Genomic DNA, 22,254 nt, shown 5'->3' with positions numbered 1-22,254 from the left:
GGGCCTGGGTCTCCAAAAGCCTCTTGGCACTAGGTTAGTGCCATTTCAAGAAAACGGGGGAGATAAAACTGTTCTAAAAGCCCATGCTCTAAATCTTGTAACCAATGGTTAATAAGTATGTTATTAATGAACTGGGAATAACTTATTGGTCAAGCAGAGTTGAGTAAAAGTAGCAAAAGCATTGTGCAGAAATACTCTCTCAAGTAAAAGTCATGCATTTAAAATTTTATATAAGTAAAAGTACATAAGTATGAGATATCAAAATATACTTAAAGTGCCAAGTAAAAGCATTGATTATGCAGAATGGCCTATTTCAAATTACTATATATTTTAATATTGGATTAAAATCATTAATGCATCAGTGTGTAAGCATCACTTTAATGTTGCATCTGGTCAAGATGGGGCCAATTTGAACATTCTCCAGCATAAGTTGGTTGGTCTTTTTATTTGGCTTTTTTAACCTCACTGACGCACAGGATGGTCAGAAACAACAAACTAATGCTCTGCGTCCAAACATTGTTCAAACCCACAGGACCTTATTTCAGATTCTAGTGAGGATCCCAAAGTTTCCAATGACCAAATACTGTATGTCAGGCTACATTGTAAGGTAAGAAGATGATGAAGTGATGATTTTCTAACCTGAATGCTGCTTAACTGTAAACAAAAAGGGGAAAACTGTATGTTAAGAGGTTTTAAATCCATTCATCCATCTTTCCAGAGCCCATTTATTAAGAATTTATTTCATTTACAACTCTGACTTGATGTATTATTTTAGAGGAGGAACCCTCTATTAATAATAATTTACTCGTTAATAACATTTGAGTCTTTCTTAACCTGAAAAATTACAGCATCTTAGTTCAAATGCTCATAATGACTTACGGTATATTAATGTTTTAATCACAAATTACCTCTCGTAGCCAATCAAATAATGACTGCTCTCTCTCAGGAACAAAGGTGGAAGTGGAACAATGTTTTTCTGACACAACATTAGAGGTCACCCAGGGTGAATGATTGTGCGTACAAGCAGACAGTCAACCTTGATTTCTATTGACCATTACCACTATATTTTCCTCACCAAGTAACTTTAGATGTCTAAACACATCCAAACCCTCCTAGACATAAAGGTGGCAGATCAGACTTGTTGGATCATTTATAACTTAAGTCTTGATAGATTATTGTAATTGGTGAACCCCTTATTAATATTTATTAATATTTATAACTGTATACTTGATAATGAAGGTTTATTAGAAAAAGTCAGAAACGCATAACCCTTATTATCGACCTGAACCCCAAAGCCACCAGGGCACCACACCCTGAACATTTTCTAATAAAGTCATTAGATCTGCAGTTACAAATGTTATTAAGTTATTAATGAAGGGTTTATAATTATCAATGACACACGTAATTATAAAAATTAGTAGGTCTGTAATGAAAGGTCAGGGGTGTGATGCATTTTTGCAGGTGTACATAGAAGTCATTAATAAACATGTATAACTTCAAACTTGATAGATTATTGTAGTGGAAGAACCCTTTGGTTATTGCTATTTATAACCGCAGACCTAATGTTTTGTTATAACGTAAGTGACCTGTTAACCTTTTATATAAGAACTAATCATTTTACCAAGCAATCAAGTCTGCAGTTATAAATGTATGTATGTAGTTAGGAATAATAGCAAGTCAGTTATGAAAGGTTCTGGGATTCATACTTTTAAAGTTAAAGTGATCCATCAGGTTTGCAGTTACACATTAATAAACATTTACCACTAAATACTTAATTTATTTTAGTGAATTAACCCTTTGGTAAAGTTTACAAACATTTATAACTACTTCACTCATGCTTTTTTTATGAGGTGAAAAACCTGTAATGCTTCATTATTGACATATGTTTAAACAAGCCAATAAGTATGTAGGTGTAAATGTTATTATATAATTCATAAGGAGTTCTTACACCACAATATCTTTGAACTACGAGTTCATAAAGATTAGTAAGTTACTAATGACAGGTCACTGGTTTTGTGCATTTATAATAAACCATCGGGTCTGAAATTATACATGTTCATAAGTCATTTATAAACATTTATAACTCCATACTTAATAGTGGAAGAACTCTTTATTAATAATTATTGGCCGCAGATCTAATTACTTATTATCAAACGATAAACATATAAGCCTCAAATTATTGGTCTAATCATTTTCTAATAGTCCATCAAGTCTGCAGTCATTAACCTAATTTGTCATTCATGAGGAATTCTTGCACTACAAAATCTACACTGTTAATATCAGCAAGTCACTGGTGAAACGTCACAGGATTCTCAGTTCACAACGAGCCATCAGATCTACAGTTCCAATTGTTGGTATGTCAGTAATAAAGGGTTTGTCCTATAACATTACACATGCTGTTATAAATGTTAATAAATAGTTTTTAGTTTGGGGGCTATGCAGCTGGTTTAAAGACGTTATCCGATCGAATGGTCTATTGGAGTGGGGCTCATTCATGATCTATAAAGAATTAATATGTTACTTATTAACCATTAATAAAGCCACTAGTTACAACTGATAAAGCCTTTATAAACTGTGCCACATTAGAAAGTGGTACAGACTTTTTTTTTTCTTCTGCTTATTTGTGAAACCACACCTTGAAAAAAAGTGCGCGCGCAGGGGTTTCTAGTTATTTTGCCATGTGACCTGCTGAAATTGCAACTTCAGGGTCAGCTTTCAGGGACCACTGAGGTTAATTCTCTGAGAGAGACGGCACTTCAAAGCCCCTGGCACTGGCTGACCACGCCATTACAGCACAAACCTCTTTAAACAACTGATAGTGAGACAAAGGAGGCTGTGGCATACTTTCTGTGGGCGATATGAGCAAACAGTTGATGACGTTTACTTAAGATTGCTGGGGCTCACCACCAAAGGAGTCTGTCTTGGAAAGAGAAAGAGCTAGCAGAAAAGAGAAATAAGCGAAAGAACAAAAGGAAGGCAATTCAACACTTTAGTCATTTAGTCTACATTGTTGTTTGTCTGTTTGTTGGGTGTGCCAGAGGAGTGGAGGAATGCTGTGTTTAAAAGTGAATTATTCGCTCAGGCCTTGAATGACACATACAGGCACAACTCTACCTGCACACAAAGGCATGTGAAAAAAGCATTTCATGAATAAAAGAAAAGATAATTTAAGTAGAATCAAAGTTTCTTAAACAGCATCACTCATCTGGGTATTCAGAAAGTTGATTTGAAAACGATGAAAGCTTCTTCATGTGGATCATGTTGATTGTGTTTGGTGAATTTTGCTGTATGAGATGAACAAATACAGGGAAAAAAAATGAGGCATGTGACAGTGTATGACAAACAAAGGCAATATTAAAAAAATATATACATATTTTACTTAGGGTAGTCTTGTTTCAGCAGCATTAATGCCTGAACATTAACTCATCATTTCCCTTCAGCTGCCTAAAAGACAGGTAATTTCATGCAAATCCGACAAAGAAGAGAAGAGACCAACGACAAAAACACATTTTATCTACTCCTAGAGGTCTCTGACAGGGTCGGAGGAAGCATCCAGCTCTTTTATTTAAGTCAAAGTAGCAACACCACCATATAAAAGTACTCATATACTCACTGAAAACTATACTATAAATCACTGTATATCAGTCACTGTATATCAATCACTGTATATCAGTCCGTAACAATGCCACATATTTTATAAGGTGATCTTTTGTTTCTTAATTATATCTTATTCTGAAAAATAACTACTAACTAACTATAACCATCCCTCTAAAGGTTGGAAATAGAAGCATAAAGTAGATTCAAAATACATCAAAACTGTACTTAAACCTTCAATAACGGATTTTTTTTTTTTGCCACTTGGGGGCAGTGGAAGCAGGCTGTAAACACAACACTGATATATTACTGCCTACATTAATATGTAAAACTAGCCACAGAGTTGCTCATTTTCACATCCAGCAGATATGGAGCGACATTAGCATTCATTTGGTTTTGTGTTTCTGGGCATCTGGTGAATGTACTAGTCCATTAGCTATTTTCTTTTAGCTCTCTTTTGGTCTCCACTAACTCCTGTGGGCATTATCTGGCTCCTTGTTTGCTAGACGATCCACTTTGTTCACCAGCTAGTCCCTAACTGTGTCATGCTGTCGGGGTGGGGGACAGACAGTGTATAGTTGTTTTAGCAGAGCTTTTTCACTGAAAACAGCAGCCTTGCTGTGGCTGGAAAAGATGCTGTGCCAGAGGAGACACTGAACCAAGACAGTTAAGTTGCAGGCCGTAAAAACCAAAACAAGGAGCTAAATGTGGATAAAATGCTCTGTAGAGCTGAGGTGGACTGCAGAGTCAGGTAATAATTCTCTGTGGGTTTCTCACTAAAAGCAACCCCTTTCAAAAGCACATAGTCGATTAGATAGATACAATAAGATATATCGTTAATAGAAAAGTATTGGGTATAGCTGCTTCAAGTTTTTGAGATATTCGTTTTTGACATTTTTGCGACAAAACCCAATTTCTCTTTCCAGAAAATATTTTCTGTAAACTTTTTCTGATAAGCCACAAGTCTCAAAAGTCCGTGGATGGTCTTGAGTAACTCACAAAGTTTCAGGTAAAGAGATCTTGTTGTGGAGGGTTTCAAATGTCATTTTTCAATGCTTTGACCATTACAACTAAATTATATTCACCTCTGCTGTATTGGCATAGGGTATCTCAGGACTTCAGCACATAAAACAGAAACCATTGGCACGTGTTGATGTCATTTGGAATAGGTAGAAAACGCCACTTTGCCAAATGCTCAATCCCTATTTATATACACAGTATATGTAGTATCAACACATTCCTTACTTCAGCCACATATGATCGGGCAGGGTATGTATATCTAATGGGCGTGGCTGTGTAAGTGAACTGGAGCTCCCACACCTTAAAACACTGAAGTTTACCTTCTAACTCGCCTCCTTCCCCCCCAACAAACAGAGAGCCAGACTGCTGTCTCTGCCACACAGATAGGACTGCAGCCGTACTGTAAAAGGCACCCCAACAACTGCAGCTGATTCCTCCCGCAACGTGTAATTTTCTCATTTAGCTCACAAGCGCTCGGCCCGACACCAATTAGCACAGGGCCCTGACCTCAGAAGTCTGTACTGGGAGATGTGGTGGCAAACGGCGGACCACGTGGCGCACCTCAATCAGCCGCTTGCACCCTCTTTTCTATTTTGCAGCCAGCAAATCATCACCGTATACATAATTCATACACCTCAGATTTGGAGGTGTATTATAACCCCTCTCTTACTCTGAGAGTATGATTATATGTCAGCTTCAACTTTATAAAAATAGGAAGATTGTCCATCTTTCTATTCTATCTACATATCATCTTTCAAGAACCCTTGTTTTACTTAGTCTCAGTGACTGTTGTTACATATTGAGGAATCAAGACAAAGTCAGGCTTTATGCATGTAATTTCTACATCACTAATCAATACCTAATGATAAAGTTATAGGGAACGGCACACTAGTAATAATTTAAATCGTAAACCCAGTGAGCGTGTGTGCTTTTGCTGAATGGCCAAGCAAAATTAAAAAAAAATAGGTGTTTTTTTCTGCATTTTTGCCCAGCACAATGCAATACCAAATCTCGCCATAGGGGGGTGGGGTCATACCGAAGTGCTAGTGCTGTCACCCATGCCCTCTCAAAATGAGAGAGCCATGAATGTCAATGAGGAGGGTGTAATGGGCTTTGGGATAATCTAAATGGAATGGTAAGATAAGATGAAACTTTGATGACTGCAGGGAAATTGGAGGCAGAATCAGCGTCTTCTTATTCAGGTGTATGATGGAGATGAGTGAATTAGGAAAGAATAACAGCGTGCAAAATTAACTAGTAATTCCCCCTAAAGATGATGGTTTTCCTTCTATGAAACTCCATGCAGAGCTATAGATTCATCCGTCTGTAATGTGACTGTCGTGACACATAGACATTAGTATGCACCATAAGCTACAATCACATGAACTCTGGTTGTTTTTTCATTGACCTCTTGAACTCATCTTGTTGCGGAAATTCACGATTAGTGGACTCACATTATATCTGATTAGTTTCCCGATGCCTTTGTTTTGGTCCAGTTTGATGATGTCTGCAGTCGTGTCTACCGGATCCTGATGTACACGTGTTTACATATGTAGATCTATGCATGTGCATGTAAGCGCGTGTCTGTATGAGAATCCATTTGCGTGCGTGCGTGCGTGCGTGCGGACAAGTGTACAGCATGCACGTCTCTCCTCCTTGACGTCGTCTGTGCACCCCACCAGGCAGCTCTTGGCCCCCTCCTTTCATTGCTAAGAAACCATCCATTCTGTGTGAGTAATCAGAGCTGTGCCTCCAGGAGCCCAGCCAAGCCTCTCATCCTTGGGCTGCTCGAGAGCTGCTTTAATTAACCATCATACCACAGATGGGATCGATTTTTTTTCCCCCACCCCCTCTTTCTTGCTCTCTCTCTATGCCTCCCTCTCTCTCCCTTCTATATCTGCTGTTTCTCTCCTGCACCCTTCTCTCCTATACACAAGCTCCATAATTGCACTGGAACAGTGCCAGCCGCCAGTCGGGCCCCAGACTGCAGGCCTCTCCTCTTCCTCTGTTCTCCTCTACAGCCCCTGGCCTCACCTGCTCAATACCTTATTAGTGTCAGGATCTGTAGAGAGCCATTGCGGATTAACTAAAGAGATGTGAGATTGATTTCTGCCCCTGCAGATAAAATTGAAGTTTTCTTCGTGTGTGTGCGCACGAGCGTATGTTTGTGTGTGTGACAACGAGGGACAGCGACGGAGAAAGAACGAGAAAAGTAGGAAAGATGTTGCAGAAAAAGAGAAAAGGTCTCTATGATTTTTCTATTTCAACCTCACAGGAACATATTGTATGAATGTGCACATGGATGTTGTTTGTGTTTGTGCATTACTATTCTCTAGTATGTATGAGGGTTTTTGAAATGAGGGTTTGCTAATTTGCTGTTGGAAGACCCACTTGAGCCTCTGCCTCTCTCACAACAAATTAATCCCCCCTCTTGCTTTACCTTCATTGGTTTTCATGTGGCGCTATGAAGGCACTAGACAGACCCGTATCCCTCTGTGTTACACTGTATTCTAGAAAGCTCCTTCATCCATACACATGCACACCCACCCAACTCCACCACCAATCTGAAAGTCCGATCTCAGATTCTAATCTGCCGCAGTAATAGTCACAAGAAATGACCTGTTCTCGGAAATATGTTCACGAAAATAGCGCCCTATTGATTATTCATGGCACAGGGATGGCTATATGTGTGTCAACGAGATGTCAGAGGCAGCCAGTTGGGCGAGAGATTAACATCTATTTCAGAGATAGGTGAATTTGTCGTGGAGGAGAGGTGGAGGGGGGGGGTTGGGTGGATTGTGTGTTCGGGGAGTTGCAGGAGGTTGGAGCTGGAGCGGGGTGGAGGGTTGTCTCCTCAGGATTGTGCTGTAATCACAGGCCTCCGTCTGCATGGCACATCTCAAGAGTGGTGTCAGCTGGTCTCTCTTCTGTTTGCTGATAGCAGGGGGTCAGGCCTCTCTCACAAAGAGGTGCGTTTGATCCCCAGGTATGGGACACGGAGGGAAAGAGGTGAAACTACTGAATACTAACAGGGCGCGCTACACAGCTGCTTATCTTTCATCTGGGGTGTGTGTGTGTGTGTGTTTGACATCCTAATGGTATTTGTGTTTTGTAGGCAAACAGTTAGCTTAGTGGGTTTAAAAGCTTGAAAAATGTGTTGTGGATTTATTTGTCCCAAGCCCTAAAGAACAGGAGGAACTGAAACTAATGATAATATTCTAATACCAACACCTCTATTACTAAAAATGTCAATACTAATACTAATTCTAATAAGCATGCAGCAGATGAAACAGAGACTTTTCTAACTAGCCTTGAGCAAAAGAAACTTTTCAAACAAATTTGCCCTGTTCTTGTTGTTGTATGATGGCAGGTGCATTGCCTTTGTGTGTTACAGCTGCTGATTTGTAGTGTAGTGTTTGTGCGTTTGTATAGGAGCCGTTGTGGTGGCAGTTGTGTAGCAGTTCATGGGTCCCAGGGCCCAGCTGCCAGAGTGAGGCAGAAGAGTCAGACATCATTGTGGTGTGATTTCCTCCTCTCCTTGCAGATGGAGTGTTTTTGTCAGAGCGAGGGCCACTGTGATTGCCTCTTTGCCACCGGTGTCAGCCCAGGATAATACTGCAGCCGTCCCCCCAGGAACAAAACAGGATCAGCGCAATCCATTTTCTTTTTCTCTGCCAAAATGGAATAATTTCAAAGAGACAATCCCTGGTAGTCTCCAAAGCCCAGGAAAAATCAAAAGACAACCATTATGGCAAAAATCGTGAAAGAGGTGTTCCACCTTTCCCCTTGGCTCTGCCAAATACTATGCCCAGCTCTAACTAACAAGCACAGCCACAGATAGACAATGAAAGTGGATTGAAGAGCAAAGCTAGCAATCTCACAAAACAGAACACTAAAGTGGACACATGAAAGATGCATGCGCGCAGACTGCAGATGAAGAAGCAGCGAGCGTAGTCCCCAGTATGGTCCCTCGAATTAGGTGCTACACTCAAATCTTTACATTCGAAATATGGTGGTTTTATCAATGAGTCCATACATCTGCAGCTATCCCAGCTCTATGGCAACCTGCCCTTTACAATCCTAATGACACTTCAGCAAAGTGTGGTGGCTGAGAGAGGGCGGGAGCTGGGAGGCTTTCCCTCAGAAAGAGCTGAGAGCATCTTATTGGGAAAAGGGGCTACGAGTGTTGTTGTGATGTCTGACTCCATATTCTCGGGTCATAGATATTCAAGAACTTCACCTCCCTTTGCATCCTCTCTTCCCGTTGCGAGAACACACCAGTCGGGACACAACGTGTCCTATAGTCAGCCACCTGCAAACGAATATCAGTGCAGAGACAGCAATGTGATGGGGCTCGAGCTTGATGGTTTGATGTGAAGTAAAGACGGGGGCAGGCAGGAAGGCTGTTCTAAAGGTGCTTTCTACTGCACATTAAGGTGAAACAGAAATGGTCAAAAGCGGTGAATCTACACTTACCCACAGCTTTTCTTTTGTACCTTCAAGAGAAATAACTCTTCACATATTTCTCAAGAACTTGGCATGAGACATCACATGACATTTGAAACTCTGCTATGCACAGGTGCTTGAAGGACAATATCGGAGTAGTAGTCTATTATTGTACAGTGTGAATGAATGAAGAGTGATTGAGTGCAGTACTCCACGCCACCTATATAAAGCAGAAGTATTGCAATGTGAGGGCCAGAGAGAAAGAGGGTGAGAGAGCTCTAGAGGCCTAAATGAGGTGAAGGGAAGTGGAAGTGTCCAGTAGGGGGTCTGCTGCTGTGGGAAAAGAGAGGGAGAGGGTGAAGATGGGGGAGGGAGAGGAGGGCTTGCTCTATGCAGCGCCTGGGCCAATGCATGAGGGTTTGGGGCTAAGTGTCTCATCAGCATCCAGCTCAGGTGCTGCCAGAGCCCACGCACTAACTATGCCCTGACTTGATTGTAATTGCCTGAATTCAACTCCCGCTGCTCCCTCCAGGCAATATCACAGGCACATTTAACTCCAGAGAGCCCGGGGACCGTGCAGCAGGACCACAGAGAGCAGCTGACTGCCTCTTATGGAAGCCTGTGGGCTGCAGGGGGATCCTCTCTTGTGCTGTCTGCTTTGTGGGGGAGGGTCACAGGTGCATGTACCCCCTCTTCTTGGTGTTTGTGAACATGAAACAAGTGTGACTGCATCGGATGTACTCTGACAGTGATGGCATGAGCATGACAGAGGTATTTGCTGTTTTAATGTCGCCTGATGGGAAATGAAAATTTGCCCCCCTAGCTGTCCTGGGGCCACCTATGCCAAACAGCCCTACAGTACATACATTTTGTGCTTATACAACCTAATCTGCTGCAAAAAGCTATTCATCAAAAATTGAGCTTCTTAAAACTCAGCGGTGTGTCTGTGGGTTTTTTAGAGCTTCGAAAACCATAAATGATTTAAAATAACTTTTAAAATCTCCACACCATCGGACCAAAAAGAAAAAAAGCCACCACTCCTGGCTCCTGTCAGCCTGTTTATCATGTCCAATTCAAAGCCACAGTATGCACTTGATTGCCTCATTGCCACCTACAGTACTTTTATTTTACACGTAGTCGTGAAAATCATTATCATGCTGCAGTTATGCTAATGTTCTGGGTGCTGAAAATTGCTCAAATCTGCTTGCAAAAGAAGAACAAAAACCCTCCAGAGGACAGAAAGAATCGAATGAAAAACCTGAGCCACCATCAACAACTTTACAGTAAGTACATTTGGGTTTTCTCCTGACAATGCATACGAACTCGGCTCCAAATCTGTACTTATAGAACTTTCAAGCTGCCTACATTTGAGTCACGTAATCTGTTTCCCAATCGGCCAGCTTTGGAAACTGCAGCAGGGTTAACTTAAAAAAGTTAGCCTGTGGCGCTCCTCATCCTGTGATAATAGGCCTGTCTGTAATGAAGAACAGGCTTGTTGCCAACAGGTGGTCTCTTTAAAAGACCAGAGCCACAGCACTCAGGATGGGGAAAAAACTGCCATGGCAAAATGTGTCAGAATCTAATGTTCTGCAGAGTGAAAAGCCTGTTTTCTGTCTTTTGTTCCCAGCTAGAGATTCAGCCTTGTTCCTCATTGTTCAGGGCACAAACGAGCAACAGTCTTTTTTGACACGGAGCCACAGATGAATAAAGACTGGAGCTGACTAGTCACAGGAAAGAGCTTTCTTTTTGGAGGGCCTGGAGCCCATTAAGAGTTTGAGATATGAATGGATATGAATCCTCTCCTTCGACCCCACCAAAAAATACAACTGGACCCACAGAAGACAAGGAACACCTCTGTGTCTTTTTACTGAGGTTCCCAAGGACATTACAAGGAATCAGGCAGAGGGAGGACTGATTGACAGGCGGGAATTACATAGAGTCAATGAGGAAGTGGTTCTTTGTTAATTTGAAAGGCTACACTATGCCCACCCAACCTTAGAGCACTAACCACTGACACTAATGTTGACATATTGACCTTATATTCTTGACATAAGTTGTAGGAAGGAAGCCAGGTAATTACAGTGATTACAAACTGCATTACCGTGATATAAACTTTACGTTGCAGCTAAATTCACTGTAGGAAGCTGCACAAATAATATACTCGTGTAATAAAGCAGACAGGATAAAGATAATGAGATATTTAGTGAGCCACTTCACGCAGACGCTAGTCAGCGTGCTCGGCTCAATGGGCAGATGATGGGTGGATCCCAGCAAACACAGCCCACAGAATACAACCTTTTGTTCAACTCCATAATCCATTTGTTACACTCAGACCAATTTGTCCTCATTAACCCTCATAAGGGGACTGTGTCTGAGACAAAAGCTCCCGGGGAACAATGAGAAAACCCCGCCTCCCCACCCACATCCACATCGCCACAGCTCAAGTGCTCCCCTTCCCAGCACATTGTGGCCCCCTCGTTGCCCAGAAGGTTCCAGTCTGTGAGCAAGAGACGGACAGAGCTGAACAAGCGGGGTACACCTGAAAGAGGGGGTGAAAAAAAAAAAAATCTCCATTTCCGTGTTAAGAATGAAATATCTTCCAAAAAAAAACACAATGCAACGTCCTCTATTGTATTCAGGTCACTCCATCAATCAACTCTGAAATAAACCTTGACATGACGCACAAAGAGCAGCTACAAATAAAAGGAAGGGGAGTTACAGTAATTTCCAGAGACGTGAGAAAGTTTCTGTTTGTCACACCTGTTGCAGAAGTAATTTAAAAATGCCATATATTATTTTCTTTTATTCTATGAGATGAAGAAGTACCTTCAACTTCCATCCAGTGGCTCAAACATATAGTCTGTGCTTTAATTTAGTCAGCCATGAACTGGTCAAGGTACCTGCATCCAAGAACCTTCTTTATTTGCAGTTAATCAGTTTATAAGAGTTTCATGTTTTAAAAAGAGGTGGATATGTCAGTGAAGAAGTTTTAACTCTCCTCTTTTAAACATGGCTCCAACAGTCATGGTAAATGAATACATTTACTCAAGTACTGTACTTAAGTACAGTTTTGAAGTACTTGTACTTCACTCGAGTATTCCTTTTTTATGCTACTACTTGTACTCCTCTAGATTTCATAGGGAAATACTGTACTTTTTACTCCCCTAAATATACTTGACAGCTATTCTGAGTACTTACTTTACTTTAAAACGATACCAGTCCAGATCCATTTTAAGTTCTGTGGGCAAGATCTGACATGTAAAAAATGATTAGCTTACAAAATGAAATGCTTTATTATAAATTAAATCAGTGGTTTCTAACGTTTTTGTCTCGTGACAAAAAAAAAAAAAAAGCAGTGTCTATTTGGGGCCTCTTCGCCTCTTTCAGATGTCTTTGAGTTGTTAGCAGTTCGACCAAAGAGACAGTTCCCTTCTAAATGTGTCTAATGGTTTGATTTAAATCACCGTTCGGGGTCCAAAGAGGTATGATTATCCAGTGTTTCACAAACATAGGAAAGACTGGAGGAAAGTCCAAAAAATATAAACACAAATTTGTGTAGCAGAACTTTGTTTTTTCCTCTTTTCTACCCAATTAATTATCTCAGGGCGCCCCAGATTTATCATGTGACCTTTTTGGAGGGGCATAAAGTAGTTAAAACTAGCTCCACCCTGAGCAGCTACAATATTAAAACAATCAAATATTGTATTCACTCACAGGGGCCCATTGTTCTGCAGATCAAGTTCTTTTACTTTTGATACTACACATTTGTGTGAAATTTTGTCATAAATAGTGCATGAAGTCTTGAGTTATGGCCAAAAACGTGTTTTGTGAGGTCACAGTGACCTTAACCTTTGACCTCCAAAATCTAATCAGTTTATTCTTGGGTCCAAGTGAAGGCATCACGAGAATGGCACAGACAGACGGACAACCTGAAAACATAAAGCCTCCAGCCACGTCTGTCGCCAGCGTGGAGGCATAAAACCTCTGTCAAGGAATCCTTCACTGCAGTTTTAAGATAATGCAATAGTCATCCTTTGTTTACTCATAACAGAGAAAAAAAAAAAAGTTCTTATTACTGCTTTAGCTGCTTTTTCAGTTAAAACTCCAAGCTAAAGCGTTTTATAGTCATGTCAGTTTCAAACGAAGCGGCGTCCCATTTAATGCTGGTTTGTTGGGTCTCCCATATGTTTTCCAAACAGAGTTGCCCTAATCAGGTCATTTGTTATAATGACAACCATTAGGGTTAATCATCATCACACAGCAGTCAGGCAGATAAATCAGGTGTTCTCTTTCAGATTCATTTCAGTTACACGCACACGGACACGACAGCACACACACCCCTTTCCAGCATAAGACATTGAAAATGAAAATATTATGATGAATTTTAAATGTCCTTTTCTTTTAAAGGTGTAGTTCAGATTGTTATATTAGAACACACACAATTCGTAGGTTGTCAGGAACATTAATCAGCGACACTTGATAACCGTTCACGTTAGAGTTTAAAAAATTACCACTATTCAAATGTAACAATTATGATGATATGATATTAAACTCAAGATATTTGTGTTTTGAACTGTTGGTCAGACTAAACAAGACATTTGAAGACTTCCCTTGGGCTTTCGGAACTTTCCACTATTTGCTGATATTTCATAGGCCCAATGAGCAATGATCAATAATGAAAATCGTGGGTTTCTACTAATAAAGGAAATACTGATTGCAATCACATTACACATTACATTTAACAGTTTATATATTAAAGCCATGATTAAATTACGAGTCAATTTTTTAATGGAGGGAAAAATATCTTTTATTTACAGAGCAATTATGTTTCACTTAACTACAAAACTATTTAGAGGAATAATTACTTTGATATTCAAAGATGTATCATGGCCACAAAACGAAGCTCATATGTGGCCATGAGTTTTTTAATTTGTGATTTTAATCTCATCGATGTTTAGAACAGTCTTAATGAGTCGCTGAGGAATAGAAAAAGAAATAGAGGAAACATGCTGAATGCATTAACAAATGTATTGTGTTTGGAGCACTGGTTTGTTTGTTACAGTGGAAACTCTGTTCCATATCCAGGCCCAAATTCATTCACCCTCTTCAGTAGCGCTGCTTTCACTGCACTGATCTTCTCGTCTAGCTCTGTCAGGCTGCAGACCTGAAGGACAAAGCAGGAAAAAACTGATCAAACGATCAAAACAGGTTAACCTCCAATCACAATGTGCAGTGAAAGCAAACAAAAAAGCTTCTAACCTGAGCAGGGGATGTCTTTGGTCGCTTGTGCAGGTGACTCTATGGAAAAAAAAAAAAAAAAAAAAAAAAAGGCACACAAGTACACATTAGGCCTTTTTAATTAGTACAATTTCTAAACCAGCCCGGGCTTTGAGAAACATACCGAGGTACTTGTCTATTTCCTTTCTTACTTTGTCTCAAGGACAGAAAAAGAATTTACTCGGAGACAAAGACACAATTTAATGGAAAGACATTTTGTAATATCAAAACTTAAGCTTGGAGTTCCTAACAGCCATGAAATGAAATACAAAAAAGTGAACTTTTATAAGAATAGCAGTAACTTGCTAAAGATTATGAGAGGAACACAGTATAAATTCACTTAATTTTAAGGTTATTTCTTAATGTAGTATGAAGTAATGAAGTATTTTTCCTTTATTGGATATTTCGACAATAATTAGAGACAGAAGACATAGGGAGAGAGAAAAGAGAAGGGGTTTAACATCCAACAATGTCCTTGGTCAGAGTTGAACAGAGCAGGTCCGATTACATGGCACGCAGAAAGTTCAGAGAAAAATGTTTTTACTCCACAACTTCAACTCTGAAACCATGTGGAACTTCTTTCTGTTTAAGTTGCTGCAGCATTTGTTAAGTAGCATGCTTTTCTGTTCAGTGTTAAAACGTTGTTCCTGAAATCGTTGGCCAACTGTGTACAGTTCTTCAGCAAACATCAAACTACAGTATTTTCAGATATTGCAAAAGAAAAAAAAGAAAAAGAAAAGAGTGGTATTTGAATGTAAAAGACCCCGTCAGTTTATTCAAAAACACTCAACATCTTTTACTCAGCTCACACAAACATGCATCGAGTCAAAAGCAGATGGAAAGCAGCATACTCACAGAAGTAGCATGCTGTGCTGACAAATACCAATGTGAAGAGACACGGAGTATCTCAAGCACACTTACTCAGATAACTAAATACATGCTGGACAGACTCCTTCAGGATGGGAAATTAGAGTCTGTGTGACTCTGCTGAAATCTGTCGGGTTGAACATGAAGTCCAATAAATTACTGCCATCCTTTGAGTCTGTGCTTCTCTAAAAAGCATGGTGTAGTGAAAAGTCGCCATTTCTCGAGTGAGCTTTCTGCTGTGACCTAAATGTTAAAGTAAATGTAACCAAACGCATTGCATTTTTGATTCAAATCAACTTAAGTGTAACTCAAGGAGGGAAGCGTGTTGAAGTATCCGGACGTATCAGGGGAAACTCCATTAGCATCACCCACAAACTCCTCTCAGTAAGTAGATTTCCACTTTGAAATGATTTTTCCTACAGCCCACCAATATTCTACATGCCAATTTAGGCATCATACACATTAAATGCAGTAACTGACAGATAGCGTGTGAAATGGACTAAGTAAAAAAGCTCTATAAGAACTTCTCATCAATACAGTGCGACTCACTGTCTGAAAACTGTCAAACGGAGTGAAAATTCTTTTTCCTTAATGCCTTTCTGATCTAAAAAAAAAAAATCCATGTATCCAAAATATGTGATTAGTACCTACACAATCCAGAGAGGGATGAAAAAGATGAACTGCACCAGATTACACAATGCTTCCACCGATTTTCCATTTTTATATTCAATATTTTTCCTTTATATATCATTTTACATTACATTACTACTTCATTTCTCATTGTCATTCACTGTCGACTATGCCCCAATATTGCGGCTGAAAGAATGGTGGGCTATTTACATAATAGTCCTTTGTTGCATATTTGCAGGTTCATATCCAAGCAGGGATGTATCCACTGTAGCCGGGCTTTCTTCGGTTCACACATGCAAAACTTCCCCTTGTTTTGAATTAAACCTCCAACCAGCACCTGCCACCGTGACTCAAGACTCAAAAGTTGCTGAGTGGTGCCACCAGGCTAGGTCGAGAAAAGTTAAACGAGTTTCGGGAAAAGGAAGCAAGGTTGTTTACTATTCCATCTCAACTACGTAAAAGTACTGCAATACAAAATGGAGGAGAAGATGACTATTACGATCATCTGTTCCCCAATTCTCTATGATATGCTGGAACTTGAACAAATTACTGGGACTGGGAATTTAAAAAAAAAAAAAAAAAACAATACTTTGAAACACAGCGCTTGCTTTCTTTGTGCACCAGTATTTTGGCAATGGAAGAAAATAACTGCCCAATCGGAGCAGCGTATCTAAAAAAAAGTGCTAAAAGTCAAACACACCTGCAAGCTTCACGCTAATGTGAGGCAAGAGAGAGACTGCTACTTTGAGTACATCTGAATGAACGGGGAGGTGTGCCCAAGTGTGTTCAGGGAGGAGTTTCTTTTGGTGAAAGTCCTCTTTGTCAGGTGACGCGCAGCACCTGTTGACTACTTATATCAAAGCAGGCACATGGTTTTCTACACCTCAACAAGCCAAGAGAGGCTGGCAATGGCAGGGACTGAAGTACAGTAGAAGCTATAACTGGCAAGACCATATAGAGCATGATGATACTGTATGTTGCTCATGATAATAATGGTATGACGTGCAGTTGATTCTGTGATACTTGCTATGGTGAAGGGAATCATCTATGTCTATGTCAATGTCATCATAAATCACTTAATAACTACATTTTGTTTCTGAACTATTGAGTGTAATAGATACCCGAGATGTAAAAAGTGTAACCGTTCCAGAGCTGACAAGTCTGTAGTGAATAAAAAATACATCTATGGCTCTTAAATTTAGCTTAAATCTGTTCAAACTATGTAAAATAAAACCTCTCTGTGTGTTGGTTAAAGAATAAAATGTACCTGTCTTGTTTATCATACCTTCAGAAGCTTCACAAAATGTCAAAATTACAGCCATTACTTTTCCAAACTTGCACGACCTGTGTGGTAATGCTGAGTAATAAGTATTAAGTGCTTTTCATTTGTCTATTTCAAGGCCAGAGAACTCACCGTGGACTGAAAGTACTCGGGTGAGAGTCCTTCCAACTCCAGGATACGATCCTCCAGCTTCTTCAGTCTCTGGTAGACGCTCAATGGGACAGGGCCCGCTGACGAATAAAACACTTGTTGAACATCCTGAATGCTGATTATTTTACATAACAAATTCAGCAAACGTAAGGGCAGGATCTCAGTAACGCATGTGAATGAATGTAAAAAAAAAAAAAAGAAGCATGTTCATAATAAATCATGGATTAGTTAAAAATTGGTCATGTCACTTTGTTTTTTATATCAAGTAAAAACTAACTAACTAACTGACTAACTAAACAACTAAACTTCTTATCTTATTTACCCAAAATGAACTATCTCAGATTAGTTATACTTCGTAATGCTTCATATGTACCTGTCAATGTATTACATTTACTCTACCTTGTTGTGGTAAATTGATATCATTTAAAATTTGGGCTTTTTTCTCACAAAAGCAAATATTCTTGTTATCTGGAAATTAACTGTGCTGCACTTAAACGTTACAGACCAAGTGAGACAAACTGATTTTAGTATTATTCAAACAATTGTGTCTTTGCCCCTCTCTGACCTGTTGGGAGTTTCAGGTGAGTCTCGATGTTGTGTAGTCGTTCTTCTATGGCTGCGTTTCCACAGTGTCTCTCCATTGGCCCCCTCTTCTGCTGCCCGGCCTCTCCAGGGCCTCCCCCACCACGAGTCTGGGGCCCATATGTGTTTACCACCCGTGTAACTAGCCAGTCAAGGAACATAACACATGAACAGAACCTGTTACCCAATCTTAACCAGACTAGTTGACAACAAGTCTAACAGAGTCTTAAGGACATGTACAATGCATGCTGATGCACAGAGGGGTCCTACAAAACCTCTGACATTTGTTAGTTTGTACTGATTAATTTATAGTGGTAATTAGTGCTTTAAATTGTTCAGCACTTCTTTTATATAATTTCTGGCAGCAAGTTGACCAAAAACCAGATTTTTTGTCAAAATACATGTAATATACTGTAGCACGACATTTGAATTTCATTACAGTAATTGAACCAAAAATTATATTAAACCTTTCCTGTTAAGCTATTTTTTAACAAGAATTTAAAGAGGTTTGTGGACCTAAGACTTGTTTTCTACATAATAGCGTATAAAATCAAAAATGATGGTTGGAGTTCTCAAAATAAAGGTGTTATGAAATGTCACATTGACATTTGCAGCAAAATGCTTATTTTCTTACCTTTCACATGACTTTTAAAACCTGGATAAGGAGTGAATACTGCATCTGTTCGGGCACAGCTGTTTTCTACAGGGGAGAAAATTACATTTAAAATGTAATTAGAACGTCATGTAAAAATGTAAATAAAAAAGATTAGAAGATATAATGTATATATCCCAGCCAAATGCTATTACCATTAGTGTGTCCTGATTTCTATATCTGGTGTCTCACACAGGTTTGAGTTTAAAAAAAGGCCCTCTGTCTGATGTTTTTCTCAACTAAGCTGGTTGTGTTTTGAGGCTGAGTGTGTTACCTACTTCAGCCCCACTCTTGGAGCAGTTCAGCCTGACCTCTCGCCTGTGGAAATCAGCTCTCTCCCAAACATTGGCAATCTGTGTGCAGGCTCCCTCTCCACCCTGCCCCCAACCTTTCTCCCATTCTCACCCTGATTGCAGTCGATCACGTTGCAAAACTCGCGCACATTGTTTTCATTGATCTCCATCTGCTTGCGTTCCATAAATGCAGATATTCTTCGCTCAATCTATGGTTACAAGGGACAGACAACACAAATAATAAGATACGATTGATTGATGAGCAATTGATTGGTGTCAAGAATGCAATGAGGTTTTTTGCTTACTTAATGTTAACAATCTGCAAACAGCATGCAGCAATTTCCATTATGTGGAGTGAGAAATCTAGTAGGAAATGATTCCAGGTAGCCAAAAAAGTTGAATTGCTTCCCATCATCACATGATGGAATATGAATACTGTTTGCTTGGCTACCAAAATAAATGCACAACAGAATGGGGCCTCTTGTCATTCATCCACATGCAATCTCAGAGTAATGAGCATCCACTTCATAATCCATCAAGGACCTGGCCCTCTCTCAAAGCCCTCCAGCAATGTGGTCTGTTCTACCCAACCACAGCACTAAAGGACCCCTTATTCTCTGCCGAACTCGGCTTATCAGGTCTCCATCAAGCATTTGCTTCACTGTGGCACGTCATGTGCACATCCTTGGGAGCAATTACTTATGATTATTCATTTGCTTGACAGAGAGTAAGGAGGACTCTAAAAATGTCACTGCCAGAACATCTGACAGATCTGCAGACTGATCTGAGACCAACCTCTGACTTCCCGGCTCTGATCTGAACCATGACGTCATCAGCAGCCGCCGTGCTTTCTGTAGCCTCTGAGCTGGGAGGGTGGTGCTCAGACATTGCAGTCGTCTGCTCTTTGAGTGAAGATGTGGTGACTGCCTCATCTGATGTGTTGTCCCTTGCAGATGATCGATCACTATCGGCATCCACCAGTGTCTTTAAGCTTTCTGAAACAGCCTAAATACATACAAAACTCATGTTGGGTGGTGTCAAACAACAATAATATATTTTATAAATGACTGAGTCTCATTAACAACCAGGAAAAAGGTGTGAAAAATATTAGCCTTGTGGCACCTCAAGTATCTTCAATTCAAACTGAATTTTTTACTCAAAACTATAAAATCATGCCATTTAACCAATATTGAAATGTATAAATTGGAAATAAGCTGCTGTGTGTGGCCACTTTACCTGTAATTTAGTGATATATTCCTGCAAAGAGCTGTAAACATTAGCAGCTGAGGATGGAGGCTTCACAGCATCAGTGTTGACTTCTATTCTCAATGCAGAATCGCCTAATTTGAGCTTCATTGCAAAAACACAGAGAAAGTTAAGTGACACACATAAGTATACAGCAGATTTAGTTTCTGACATGGAATAACATGGTCTCAGGATCATGTACATACTTGTCAAGTAGTTGTAAGTCACTTAGTTCATTACCTGAAAATTAATGAGCAACTATTTTGATATTAGATTAATCATTTACTCATTTAAAAGTGGGAATCATTTGCTGGTACCAGCCTTTTTGAAATGTTGTATTAAATAGTAATTATTTTCTGCTTGGGTGTGTTATTTTTAATATTGTAAATTTTGTATCTTTGGTTTGTGGGTCAGACAGAACGAGCGATTTGAAGACATCTTAAAAGGGCCCTGGGAACATGTGGTGAACATTTTTTCCAAACTATTTTCTGACTTGTATAAACAAAATGATATATCACGAAATAATCTTTACTTGGAGGCCTCCTGTGTAAAACAGCGGCGCAATACCGCCACAATAATACTACTGATACTACAGATATACTGTAGTTTCCGTTACGTACTGTATGTATGCAGTAGATGTAGTTTATGTACACGATGAAGATAGGTAGGAGAGTTATACGTTTTACCAGTGTAAAAAGGCAGCGTAAACACTGCTGACACTGGTGGTGTTTTTTTTCATACATGTGTACTTTATTCCTGCTGTACACGACAAAAAGGCAGCCATAAAGAAATCACGCATGTGCGGAACAACATGAGCAAAGGGTCCTGCAATGTGAAAATGAATAACGTAGTTCTAATGTTAGCTACGGGTTAAAACACTAAGAGCTGCTGTGGGGGTGAAAATGACTTAAAGTTCAAGTGAAGTGAAGATATTTTGCTTAAACTGACCAAGCGAGGTTGCTGGTGAAGCCACGTCTGAACGTATGCATACCCGCAAGCCTCGCAGAGATGAAACAAAATCGCTTAACGCTAGCAGGAACTCGAGCACACTTGCTTTTCTGCAACTTGACTGTCAAAAAAAACAAAACAACTCCCGCCCGTGCGCTGAGTAACAATGGATGAGCGGAGGAGTCGGGTTAGCGTCCAACTGTGCTAGTACACGGGGGTTGCTAAAAACATTAGCATCCAGCTAGCTAACCACACGGGCTAAAAGAACCGTCGCCTCGGGCCTACGTGGCTCAGGCAGCGGCGACCAACCTCTTTCCCGAAGTCTGCTAGCAGCTTCAGCAACACACGCACGCAGTCCGTGTTGCTGGACATTTCGCTGGATTCATTAGGAGGAGTGTGATTTCCTCTCGGCTTCATTGTGCCCGACATTGCTGTTCAAAGAATGCTGCCCGCTGATTGGTGAGGATGAGGCGGCGGTGCGTGCCCCCCCCCCCCAATCGCGCAGGCGCAAACACACATCCTGGTCTTTTAGAATAGAATAGAATAAAGCTGTGGTGGAAGCTCAGATCCTTTACTTAAGCAAAAGTACTAACACCTAACTGTAAAAGTACTCTGTTACAAGTATAAATGGGCCACTGCATTTATAATATTACTTAAGTCAAAGTATGTAGACCCCTATGTATACTCAGGAAGACTGTACTAAAAGTAAAAGTACTCATAATGCAGGAAAACTGTATAAAAACTCAATACTGCATTATTTTCATGATCAACTCATCGTTATGTCTACGAAACATAAAAAAAAAATAAAAAATGGTGAAACACAGTCCTTCGCAACTTCGCACAAGCAAAAGCAACGTCTTCAAATGTCTTGATTTGTCCAACCAAAAGTTCAAAACCCAAAGATATTCAGTTTACTGTGATATGTGACAAAGAAAAGCAGCAAATTGTGTCATTTGAGAAGCAGGAATCAGCTGATGTTGGCCTTTTTCTCACTAGTTTTGCTTGAAAAATGACTGAAATGATTAACCGATTATCATAATAGTTGGAAATTATTTTTCTGTAGATCGACTAATCGTTTCAGCCCTCCATTGTATTATTATTACCCATGCATTAATGGTTAAAGCCTTTTTCTGTTGTAGTTGGTTGAGGTGCAGACATTTTAACTGTTTTATATAAGGACATGCCTAAAGATTGTTTTTACGATGCAATAATCTCCTGATTGATTTTTTATCAATTAATTGATTGTTGGTTTGTAAAAATTCAGAAAA

At 39.9% G+C, this 22,254-nt stretch overlaps 1 protein-coding gene and 1 long non-coding RNA gene across 2 annotated transcripts; one reads left to right on the top strand and one right to left on the bottom strand.

Moving 5' to 3' along the window:
- Nucleotides 1–13,855: 13,855 nt before the first annotated feature.
- Nucleotides 13,856–21,462, bottom strand: LOC120794934 (MAP3K12 binding inhibitory protein 1). The gene is made up of 9 exons (XM_040136334.1): nt 21,296–21,462; nt 20,030–20,143; nt 19,589–19,798; nt 18,906–19,002; nt 18,483–18,548; nt 17,832–17,990; nt 17,249–17,346; nt 14,320–14,358; nt 13,856–14,224 (listed from the first exon to the last, which is right to left on the bottom strand). Exons 1-9 carry the CDS (start codon nt 21,413–21,415, stop codon nt 14,117–14,119), a joined length of 1,011 nt encoding a protein of 336 aa, XP_039992268.1. The 5' UTR covers nt 21,416–21,462; the 3' UTR covers nt 13,856–14,116.
- LOC120794935 lies at nt 16,656–17,372 on the top strand. Its single transcript, XR_005708183.1, has 2 exons — nt 16,656–16,829; nt 17,235–17,372. It is a non-coding gene; the product is annotated as an uncharacterized LOC120794935 (long non-coding RNA).
- Nucleotides 21,463–22,254: the final 792 nt, after the last annotated feature.

This window comes from Xiphias gladius, chromosome 10 (genome assembly GCF_016859285.1).
Source record: "Xiphias gladius isolate SHS-SW01 ecotype Sanya breed wild chromosome 10, ASM1685928v1, whole genome shotgun sequence".
Taxonomy (NCBI): domain Eukaryota; kingdom Metazoa; phylum Chordata; class Actinopteri; order Istiophoriformes; family Xiphiidae; genus Xiphias; species Xiphias gladius.
The sequence above is the reverse complement of the archived record's forward strand: the minus strand, read 5'-3'. Positions and strand labels throughout refer to the sequence as shown.